The following is an 11,650-nucleotide window of genomic DNA, read 5'->3' on the forward strand; positions in this document are numbered from 1 at the left end:
TGTAGCTAACCTGAAATACTGCAGCAAAAGTTCCTTCTGATGAACCACTAATATAGTATTTTCCAACATGTCAGAACCAAGACCTCCTACGTGGGGACTCTAAGAGTACCTTGCCTACTGTAAAGCTATGCAACTATGGCGCATGCTTGCAGCCATGGACCCTGGGCGCCCGTTGATGGTAGTACTTCCTTGGATGGTAACATTTAGCAGAGTGGAAACGCATAAAAGGCAGAGGACCTGCAGTGTGCAGGTGCCGAGTCATCGCCTCAAGGTTCTGACTTTTGCTGGAGAGGCGTCCCCTGATGAGCAGCGATAAAAAGAAGTGGTCGATGCAGGTGGGAGTTTCACGGGGCTCACAGCATCTCCCTCCTGCAGCTTCCAAAGGAGCTCTTCGTTAGTCCTGCTCAGCTTCTTCTTCTCCTCCACTTCTTTCTCGACATATTCTTGAAGATTAGCGTTCTCCTCTGACAATTGCCTTGAGAGGGAAACAGGACAGCATGTAAGGTGCACCAGTGCGAAGACAGTGGTATTAACACAGCCAGTGCTGCACAAGAGGCAGGGCCAGACAGAACTCCAAGCACTTCCCTCCGTCCATCCCATCCCACCCCATCCCGTCCAGTCCCATCCCATTCACCTGCCCATAGGGCGGCAACTGAGCTGCCCAAGCTGGGGCACAGCTGTGCCCAGGTCTCTTGACTGCTGGGCAAGAAAGGCATCTCCACAAGTGGCAGCTGCTCCACAAATGTCCGACTCTGCCTCTGGATATGCCTGTGTCTTTGCTCTACACCTCTCTGAAGCAGCTCAGCTGCCAAACCTTAGATGGGATGAGCCTGTGGCCTCGTGCAACTGTCGGCATCATGCACGGCATACAAAGGTGCCAAGGGCTTTGTGTATCAACCACGTACTACAGACCCTTTAGAAATGGCCATTTTCCCATACAGACAACAGAATAAAAACTGGAAATTCCTAAAAGAAAAATTTAGCATATTTGTTTCTTTATTTGTATATTTGAAAGTAGCAAAAATGCAGGACTGCAGTGCTCTGCCAAGTGCAGGATTCTTCACTCATGGACAGAGAAGATGGAGAGGGTCACTATAAGGGATGGAGAGAGTAACTAGAAATTCAGGCTGACATAGAGCTCAGATGCATGCAGCTGATCATGAGGCTGTGGGTCCTTCTCCAGGTCCTTCCTCCTTGGTCCTAACGAACCCTCTATTCCTGACTGGAACACCAGGGAAACTTCACCAGCAAGGACCAGGGAGATGTTTTCCCCAGAATGCACTATAACCTGATGTTTTTTTGGGAGGTGGGGCATGAAAATCTCCTATGGGCACCACAACCTCAGTGAGTCTGCTCTCATCTAACCAGGTGACTGGTTTCAAAAGAAATAGGGCAGGGCAGACCAACTGTGGGATCTGATCAAGATGCGTTTTGGGCATGTGCTGGCAACACCACTGTCCTGGAGAATGCATGCAGGAACACCTGGCTTCTGCAGCCCTGTTACACTTGGCCAGGAGCCAGGTCCTGATGTGATCAGTCTGGGGCAGCTCTGGGCATGTACCTAACCTGATTTACAAGCAACTTGCAATTTTACAGAAATAAACAGAGAGGAACCTAACCTTCCCCCTAGGTATTTCCAGGGTTCAACAGCAGCTGGGTGTGGATTTTGGATGCACACACGAAATTCTGCACAACTCCTTTTTTGTGGGGTATAGCCTGAAGCCCATAGCAGATGTCATGGACTGCTAGTCCACTCTCTTTGTGTCATTGAAGACTCTGAGAGGGTGGGGTTGGCATTTACAATTTTGTTTAGAAAATATTTTTAAAGAATCTCATTTTTAGCCTTGGTTCCTACAGAAATGGAGCTCAAGTGATCAAGAATATGTCTGTTCCTCTCCCACTGCCCGAAAGTTTCGAACCATGAAGCAGTGGCTAGCAGAGTCGAAGGATTAAAAGACACAAGTTGTTAGAAGTTTTCAGAAAGCTGTTTGCCTGGTAGAGGAGGAAAATCCTATTCACAGTTCCATTGGGGAACCCAGCTGTGGCATGAGCTCACAGTCTAACAGGCATGAGAAAGTCTGCATGGGAGCTCACCCTGAAGAAATAACTCTGTAGGAAACCTCTTGCTACACATGGAATTACTTTTTGTTTTGCAGTGTCTAAGCAGACAGGCCATAAAAGTTATACACAAAGCCCCACTACATCCTTTTCCAGCCAGCATTTGCTAAGAGGAAAAAAAACAAGCACATGCCTTCCCTCCCTTTGTGCAGCTCTTGGTGTGGGACTGTCTGGTAAAGCTCATCTGGGTATTGGGAATAGGCTAGTCACACCAGCACAGACCTCAGAGCACGCTGGAGGGCTCAGCTCCCTCCTCTGCTAAAGACACTGCTTGGACAGGAGGCAAGGGCAGCCCACAGCCCACCAGCACATATCGTAGAATCATAGAACGGTTTGGGTTGGAAGGGACCTCAAAGATCATCTAGTTCCAACCCCCCTGCCATGGGCAGGGACACCTTCCACTAGATCAGGTTGCTTAAATATCAGCCTCCTTTACATTGAAGTCTTAATGCTGCTTGCTAGAGGTATGGTAGGATGAAGGTAGCAGCGTCCTCTGGAGTCTCTCACACCATAGACTTTGTGGCACTAACACTCCAATTTGCTGGCAGAAGTAAGCTGTGAGTTATATGCATGACCTGCAGGTAAGTAGGGAGACGCTGGAACAGAAAATAGCCTCACAGCCAAGTGCCTGTGCACACAGCATGCAGCATGTGGACATGTCTCTCTCCAGAGAGACCTGCTTTGGCATGCAGATGGAGAAAGGAGCTGCTGCTTGTCGTGCTGCTTATTTTAGCCTCGCGCTCATTGTGCTGGGAATTTACACTGTGTCACCCAATGTGATACGACTGGACACAGACAGAGCCAGCTTTGTGTCACTCGGTGACAGAGGTAGCTTGCAGAGCCAGCAGTGCTGGCATCCTTCAGCTAAGCCTCTGCCTTCAGCTCAGCCAACCTGTATCTGCCTCTGCTGCGCCATGGGGAAGGAGGTGGAGAGATGCAGCATTGCTGCTTATAAAAGATACAGATGCCCATTCAGCCCCTCTTTGTCATTCAGGCAGAAGAAGGAAGAGAGGCAATGCAAAATCAAATGTGTTCTCACTATGTAAGTTTGTATCTTGAGATATATGTTCCAATTTTAGACCTAACCCATCTAGGGAAACCTTTATCCCTAGCACTGCAAGCTTATGATCAGACATGTTCCTCTACTAGCCTCCTGACAAATTAAGCAGCTATAACAAATCACAGCCATAAAACCACAGAGGTCTGCAGGGGCACATCGATATGATAGGGATGCAGGGGAAGGTGCTTGAATCGTGCCCTTGACTCAGGTTAAGGCCTTTCCCAAAAGGCCCAGAGGTCAGTAGGTGCCTGGGCTATGCCAACAGAGACCAGACACTGTCCTGGTCATCTTGATTTCTAGGGTGCTGGAAACTACCATTCCTCAAACATCCCTGATCCAAAGGATAAAAAAAATGCTGGTTGATTTGGAGGGAGAATCCCAGATGCTGGGAAATCAGATGATTTATTCAAGTGTTGGGGAAGTCACAGCAGAGGCTCTGTGGAACTCCTATGTCCAAAGCTGGTACCTGATCTACCTGCAAGGCTCTTCTCCCTTCCTTTATACCTGTCCTTGGCTATGATTGGAAATATCTCTGTGGTGCACCCCTCAGCTCCCCAGTACCTCCAGGACCGCCCTCCTGGCTGTGCTGCAAAGGCTGGCTTTGTTCTGGCTCCTATCCCTCCTGCTCCCCTCCCTCCTCTTGCTGCTGCTGGGCTGCCACAGACACGCAGGCACCCAAAGTGCAAATCAGCAGAAAGAGCTTTAATCCACGCTGTTCCCCAGCAAGGGCAGCTCCCTGAGCTTGTTCACGCTGCGCTTCCCAGGCAGTGCCAGTACAAGAGAAATGAGCTGTCTGGGTGGCTACTGCTGCCAGGAAAGCACGTATTTTAACAACTCTGACTTTAAAGCCCTGGCTGACACTGTCCCTATTGCTGTCCCCAAACTGTTGCTGTTGAAAAAAACTATACGTTGACTTTCCAGGCTGACCTCAAATTCAGAATTTCTTCCAAAAGATGTTTTTCCAAACCAGTACCTATGCAGTTACAGGCAAGAAGCAAAGCGCTGCAGTCAGCCGCTGGCAGGGAGTGGAGGGGGCTATTTGCCCAGCCAGAGACAGGGAGCTGCAATGCAGAGATGCCACGCACTGAATCAGGGACCCTGGCTGCTATCACAGGCATAGAGAAAGACTGCCACTTCCAGACCATAATTCATCCAGCCCAAAAGCAGCTGTCTCAAACTGATCTAGTGAACCAGACCTTAAAAATTCCTGATGGTCCTCCCCAAGCACAGAAAGGCTGTAGACACCCACCTCAGACAGTGACATGTGTGTACAGGTATTTACAACCAGGTGAGAGGAAACATAATCTTCACCCCATCTGAATTTAGTACAAGCAATGCTGCCTTTTAAAAATATCTACATGCAGGAAACAATTTTCAAGGGCTGAATCATTAATAAACCAAAACCTAAAATTAAAGACATGAGATGCTGAAACTTTAAAAAGTCAGCTAAAAATTAAATTGCGTTTTAGGCCAATGGCATCATTTCTGGCAACAATGACAACTGGGCAGATGGTGTGTGGGGACAAGTTCAACTCTAGCATCTTTCCCTGGTACCCCTTCTGCCTGACTCCAGCTGCAGTCTCCTGCCTTACAGCAAACTATACACTCTCTGGGACAGGGACTGTCCTACCCTTCTCTATTTCTATACCACCTAACACAAGGAGCCTTGTCACCTTTGTCAAGTTGTGACAAGGGTGCAAACAGACAGTGCAGATGAAAAAAAGCTCACCAAAGGATAACCCCGCCTAGGTGACAGGGGCATCGTTAGGATGTCTCTCCAGAAACTGCCTCATTTCCCACCTCGTTACATACTGACCAGCAAGTCTCAGGGCACTGACACTGAGATCAGAAGCCACTGTCAACTTTGCTCTCAGCAGCATGTCAAAATCATGGAATACACAGACAGATATGTGGCCTTCCTTATGTTAAAGTAAGCAAATCCCGACATAAAAATGATTTTTTAATAAAGCAAGCAGATCAGGACACCAATAGAGTTTCCAGAAGAAATAAGTTTTTCCCCTTCTGAAATAAGTGTCAACCTTGGGCAGTTAAAATTCTGCAGTCTCCTTCCAAGTTCAGACATTGCAAATATCAGCACAAACCTTGTTATGACAGTGTTTTGCTCAATCCTGGCTCGGAGTTCTTCGTTCTGCTGTTGCAGCACAGTGATTTTTTCTTCCAGTATTAAATTTTTTTCAGCCTGCAACAAAAGAAGGTTTGTTAAGTCTGAAGAAAGCCCAACACCTCATCCAAGAGGATTTGTTCTTTATCTTTATTTGTCCCTAGAGCAACTTCTAAAATTTGAGGATAGATGGAGGTGGTCACTGGTGGCACTGGGGATCGTGGCGATGCCCAGCATGGAAAGGGCACTGTGGTGTGAGTGGTCAGCCCAGTGATGAAGGAGGGGTGTGAGGCAGTATGATGTGCATCATCCAGCTCAACTAACCTTATTGGACATAAATGTCTGGTGTCCAACCTCTAGGCTTATAATTCCTTGGTTATGAGGAGGAAAGAGTTACCCACCAGGGCCGATTACGCCCAGCAGAAGCCTTAGAGTGCTGCTGTGTTCACATGAGGTGGGCTGCCCTTTGGAGACACTTCTCTCCACTGTTGGCAGTGTCAACTTAAATGACAGGCTTAAACTAGACATCTAACTTTAAGCTACAATTAAGTGAAATGAATCCTATCCCAAGCGTAGGTAGCTTTTACTCAGGACAGTTCAAGGACAGAGTTTGAGGATGTCAGTAGCAGTGTATTAAAACATCAATAAGATGTTTATAGGCATGTACCACAGCCTCAGATGCCCTGTTTTTTTCCCAAGTTTTGAATTTGACTAAGGTGAATTTATCACCTTAGTTTTTGGTTTTCCAGCAGTTTGAATTTTACTGAATCAACACTTCCAGAAGAAAATAAGATATCATAGGGTAACCTTATCTCTGTGTGAGCTCAGTTATTGAATTTCCCAACCTTTTATAAAGAATCAAAATATTGTGCACTGGAGTTAGCAATAACTCATACTTTACAGCAGAGGCAGCAGTTTTATGTAGTGGTTTCTAGACTATGCAGGAAATACTCCTGATTCTGAGATATTCTGGCCTATCCCAGTATATTTTGTTAGAGCAGAACAAGGATTCTGGCCCTCTTGTGAAATGCTCTGAGATAGGAATCACCATTACAGGCACCCTCTCTGCTTCCTCAATAGTTTTAATAAGTAGTAGTTATGTCAGCATGAAGCATGGGAGACGACCTGTGCATCTCCTCCTCTCTCCACTGCAACCCTCACCCTCTACCACTCCACTCCTGCCACCTTCATTTCCAGCCTCCCTTTCAGCAGACAAGGAGCCAAGCCTGACCCTGTATTTGAAATGACCTCCTGCTCCCTTAGAAGGCACCTCATTTTTCAGAGCATTTGGAAATGCCCTGTAGATGTTCTGGCACTTATAAAGGTAGATCTTTAAACATAAAGCAGTTGTGCTTTTGGACTACTGCTTAGACCCAGTGTTTTACTGTGATAAAGGGCAGGAGCAGGACTGTGTGCTCATATGTGGTTCATTAGCAAAAGTAGCTAAATGACCAGGAACTATGTAGGCTGTTGTTTGGGATTTTTTTTCAGTGTGACACTACAGTGCATGTTTTCAGATGCTGGCTTAGCTCCAGGAGCAGTGTGTTGGAAGGAGCACAGTTAACACGCCTCAGTTGTAAAGAGGCACTTTTCTCTACATCCACTTACTCAAGCATCTGTTCAGCAAAATAACCATCAGAGTTCTCAAATTTCCCTGTAAATGGAAACAAATCTTGCTGAATGCTGTGCTGAACCAGCTGTCCCAGCTCCCCAGCTGAGGTAATGCCTCATCTTGTCACTACACTACAGCTTACTGTCACTGTAGGTTATGCCTTACAAAATGAATCCTCTTTCCAATAAAAAGATGTAATTGATGGTGAACTGAGGAGTTCTTCATCAGGGACTCCCACAAGCAAAGGATGAGAAAACAGCATAGGCTGCAGAAAAGCATTACTTTAGGGTTGGAGAGACCTTTCTTAGTGTAAGCGTTGCTAGGAACTGCTTGCTGAATATTGATAATTCATATGCGTGACTGAGAGCTCCCTAAATGCCTGCACGAGCAGCAGCAAGACACACACTGCTCAATCTTCCTTCACTTGCCTCTCCAGCCCTAAATGGTTACCTGACTCTTGTAGGGACATATGGTGCAGGCTGGTGTACAACATGAAGCCCTAGACTACCACAAAGCTCCCCTTCCTCCATTCTTCTTACACAACTCGCTTCGCTGTCTGACATAACAGGCTGAGCAGGTATTGTATGAAAAAGCAATACAGATCAACGGATGTGTGGGAGAAAATAAGGGCATCACGGGTGAGCAAAAGGATGGGAAAAGATCCCAATTTCTGAGTGACAGCCTGAGAGACTTCTACATAGTAGAAGCAGATATGTAGGTTGACAGTGGCACAACACAATATATAGCCATTCATGAACCTCTTTGACTGTGTCTTGCCTCAACTTCATGTGTTTTCTCACCCCTTTTAAGTTCATCTGCTGTAACCAAACTTACTTTATTACCTCTGTGATGTCTCTTCTGGAGGAAAACCAACTCACCTGTCTTTCTAGCTCCATAATCATCTTCTCCTGTTGGTGAATCTGATGGTTCTTCATTTCCAGAACATGTTTTAAGCTCCTCAGATCTTCTTCTAAGTGCAGATATGGAGCTTGTACAATCTAGGAGATATACCAGTGATTTGGATTATCTGTCAGCCATACATGTACCTTTGGCCATAAGATAAAAGTTTTCTCAAGGCACCCAGTGGTTTAGGAGTCTCAGTAATGTGAAAAACATCTGGACATGGGCCTCTCCAGCCCATCTGAACCCTAACATTCTTTCCTAGACCATCCCTCTGGCTCGATAGCTAAGGGTACCTTTCTCTTGACCAGCCTCATGGCTAGAAGGATGGGATGCCAGGTTGTTCAGCAACCTCATTCCTACTCATAGCTTGGGAACTGCATGAGGTGGTTTATGATCATGCAGGGATTTTGGCTTGGGAAAAGTACAAACATGAAACTGGGCAAACTGGACAAGGGGACTGAAGGTGAAAACTACAGTGTTCTGTCTTGCCTGCACCACAGCATCACAGTGCCTGTTAACAAAGATCAGATCTAGTGGGAAAAAGTTCCTCCTCTGCTCGAGAACTTCAGATGTATGGTTCAACTCACGAGCAAAAGATGTGCTCTGAAGTACACTGATGAAATACTGTCACCGACTTGAGCTGTTCTGGATTTTTCCCAATGAAACTCACTCCAGTGAACTGCCTGGTGGTACTCGGCATTAACATCACTGTGACACAGCAGAATTTGTCCTTTCATGTAAATTAAATACTGCAGTGGACGTGGAAAGGGGCTGATGCTACCTGTTTCCTATAGTCAAGCCTGTTTCAGACATTTGCGCTCCTTTCCTAAGGAGTTCTCTCAACTGAAAACTCAATGAGCCCCTTGCTCACCCCACTATTTTCTTTCTATTCCCTCTGTCATGTTGATACAGCTGCCCATGGGGTTGTGCTGTGAACCCACTAAAATGCCTCAACTTAAAAGAAAACTCTTTTTGCAGAGTTATTTAATTTCAGATAAATAATTGCAGTTTGTGTTTACTTACACACTGTAAATAAACAGCATGGCCCCAATAGACAGCAGTTGAATGACAGGGCTGTTCCCTGCAAGTCCAGAAAAATAAGAGGGAACACAAAGGATATGAAAGAAGTTGGTTCAGAAGGCACAAAAAAAAAAAAAAAAAAAGAAGCCTAAACATGAAAAGACAAAAAGTAAAGAGAAATAGAGGAAGAAGGGAAAGAAGAATAGACAGCAGTAAGGACATACTTCATAACATAGTTATGAAATGTCTTGGAAACAATGCTACAAATGCTGGGTGAAAGAATAAAGAAAAAGAAGTAAAATCAGAAAATGATGGAGCTAGGCTAAGATTTCTGACTCCTCCTCAGAGCTCAAGATCTGGGGTTTTGGTTGGGACCTGTCCCCAGTCCCTGGGTTAAGGATCCCATTGCTATCCACTGAATCGTGTGAAGTGAGTCATACTCAGAAACACCTATCTTGATGAATGTGTAGTTACAGTTTCCATCTACCTTCAGTTGTTCCTCAGTGGTTTTCTTCAGAGCTTCTTCAAATCGGTCTGCTTTGGCCTTAAGAGATTGGTTCTGGAAGATGAGGGTGTCTATCTGGTCCTGGAGGGGAGACACACCGATGAACACACCAACCATGTTATCACCCCTTTTACATTTGTACAAGTCAACCTGCACTGTGAAACCACCACGGGAGCTGAACAAGGCTTAGCAACCCCTGCAAGGTGGTATTTTTTACATATGGCCACTTGAACATAGCGAGGTTTTTCATAACTCAGTGCCTCAGAGAATCCTGAAATCCCTGCAATGCCTGTGGCTGGCTGACACTGGCTGGCACTAGGTCATGAAATGTCTTTGATGCTAAATCACCCCATCACCTTGGGCTGGATGAGAATGAGCATGTCCTTCCTTAAGAGAGCTGACATTTATATCAATCACGGGCATGAAAGAGGTAATTTTTGCGGTCCCTAGAGTCTGAGTGAGGTGGTAGATACCCCATCCCTGTTTCCTCCACTTTTCTAGGCTTCTAACATGGTAATGAGCAATGATGAGTTAGTGGTGTGGACTTTAAATGATCGTTGTTTCATCTCAGAGCTATACACAGGAAGATGTCATTTTAAGCAATCATACTTCTGCTACTATCGAAGGCATTCCTGTTATCTCTCTATATAAAAGATTTGTAAAAGCCACAGTTGCTGTGAAACTGGTACTCTTATGGTTCATGTATGTGATTTCTTGGCTATAACATCACATCAGTGCTTATTGCAAAACTGCTGACATGCCTCGAACTGTCACAGCCATATGAGGAAGGCAGTGACAGTTGCTGCGTGCAACAGTTATGTGCTGGCCAGGGGTTTTCAAAATTTTAATTCATCTCTGCCTACAAAATCAAACACAGCATGCATATTCACTGTGGCATCTCTACTTGCTCACACAGGATTTCCAAACTTAGTGTGAATCCCAACACAAGAAGGACATTGAGCTGCTGGAGCGAGTCCAGAGGAGGGCCACAAAGATGATCCGAGGGCTGGAGCACCTCTGCTATGAAGACAGGCTGAGAGAGTTGGGGCTGTTCAGCCTGGAGAAGAGAAGGCTCCGGGGTGATCTTATCACAGCCTTCCAGTACCTAAAGGGGGCCTACAGGAAAGCTGGAGAGAGACTTTTTACAAGGGTGTGTAGTGATAGGACAAGGGGCAATGGCTTTAAATTGAAAGAGGGCAGATTTAGATTAGATATAAGGAAGAAATTGTTCACTCTGAGGGTGGTGAAGCACTGGAACAGGTTGCCCAGAGAAATTGTGGATGCCCCATCCCTGGAAATGTTCAAGGCCAGGTTGGATGAGGCTTTGAGCAACCTGGTGTAGTGGAGAGTGTCTCTGGCCAAGGCAGGGGGATTGGAACTAGATGATCTTTGAGGTCCCTTCCAACCCAAACCATTCTATGACTCTATGAATCACAGGGGCACACTTCTGCCCTCCCCTCATTGGGAGTTCTTCATCTAGAGAGTGAGAACAGCATGGAGCTATTAGAAGGACTGAGAAGCCAAGGTGGTCTTCAGCTCGGTGTTGAACAGTGGAATGTGGGAGATGGGATTCACAGGGCTGACCTTGGCCGGCCATGGCCTGAGAGCACAGCAGGGCCAGCCCTGGGGCATCCCTCATTAGGGACCGCATTGCCCTCCAGTGGGAATGGAGATATGTCTACACCGTGGGACCCGCGCCTCCACATTCAGGCAGCAGAGAAGAGTTTAAAGCACAGGCATAGGGTCAGGCAGGAACAGGTCAGCGTTTCTGAGCCCTGAGGGTGCCTGCCAGAGGGTGCCATGTAGACAAGGTGACGCTCACAGCCACCGCAGGTGCAGGAGCTCTCCCCACCACACAGGGAAGATTTCAATTTTGCTCCTTGTGCTGGGCCAGCAGCCAGTAGGGTCAAAAAGACGTTTCTTTGCTTTATTCAGCTACCTCTTCCTCCCTTTAGGTTTGCCCTCTCTTCTCTTTCAGACAGTATTTTGCTGAATCAGCCAAGTGGGAGGAAAAACCTGAGGGGGCACCTTTGCTGCTAGGTCCCTGTTTGAACAGGCAGAGGACAAAAGGTACTATAGCTGGTAAGCAGCAACAGCCTGGTGTGCTGGCAGCTGGCAGCGGCGCTGAAGTTGCCCCATGAGCTGCTCCGCAACATCGTTACAGGGGTGGGAAGTAATGAAACTGCTAACCTGGAGTGACAGCCGCAGTTTTTCAAAATCCTCTTCTAATTGTGCCTTTTCCAGTTGGTGAGTGCTATTCAGTTCTGGGGAAGATAACACAGAGATGACATTGCTAAGTGAAGTCCACCA

General features: G+C 46.4%; 1 protein-coding gene across 1 annotated transcript in view; it reads right to left on the reverse strand.

Annotated features, from left to right (window-relative positions):
- Positions 1-258: 258 nt before the first annotated feature.
- The window catches only part of MTUS2 (microtubule associated scaffold protein 2), a 210,170-nt gene continuing 198,778 nt past the window's right edge, over positions 259-11,650 (reverse strand). Inside the window, exons 10-14 of the mRNA XM_086613052.1 lie at positions 11,531-11,604; positions 9,323-9,421; positions 7,791-7,910; positions 5,281-5,378; positions 259-475 (exon numbers count right to left, since the gene is read on the reverse strand). Of these exons, the coding sequence (XP_086469178.1) occupies positions 259-475; positions 5,281-5,378; positions 7,791-7,910; positions 9,323-9,421; positions 11,531-11,604 (608 nt within the window). The remainder of the gene's footprint in view (positions 476-5,280; positions 5,379-7,790; positions 7,911-9,322; positions 9,422-11,530; positions 11,605-11,650) is intronic.

Source organism: Tauraco erythrolophus, chromosome 1 (genome assembly GCF_009769465.1).
Source record: "Tauraco erythrolophus isolate bTauEry1 chromosome 1, bTauEry1.pri, whole genome shotgun sequence".
NCBI lineage: Eukaryota > Metazoa > Chordata > Aves > Musophagiformes > Musophagidae > Tauraco > Tauraco erythrolophus.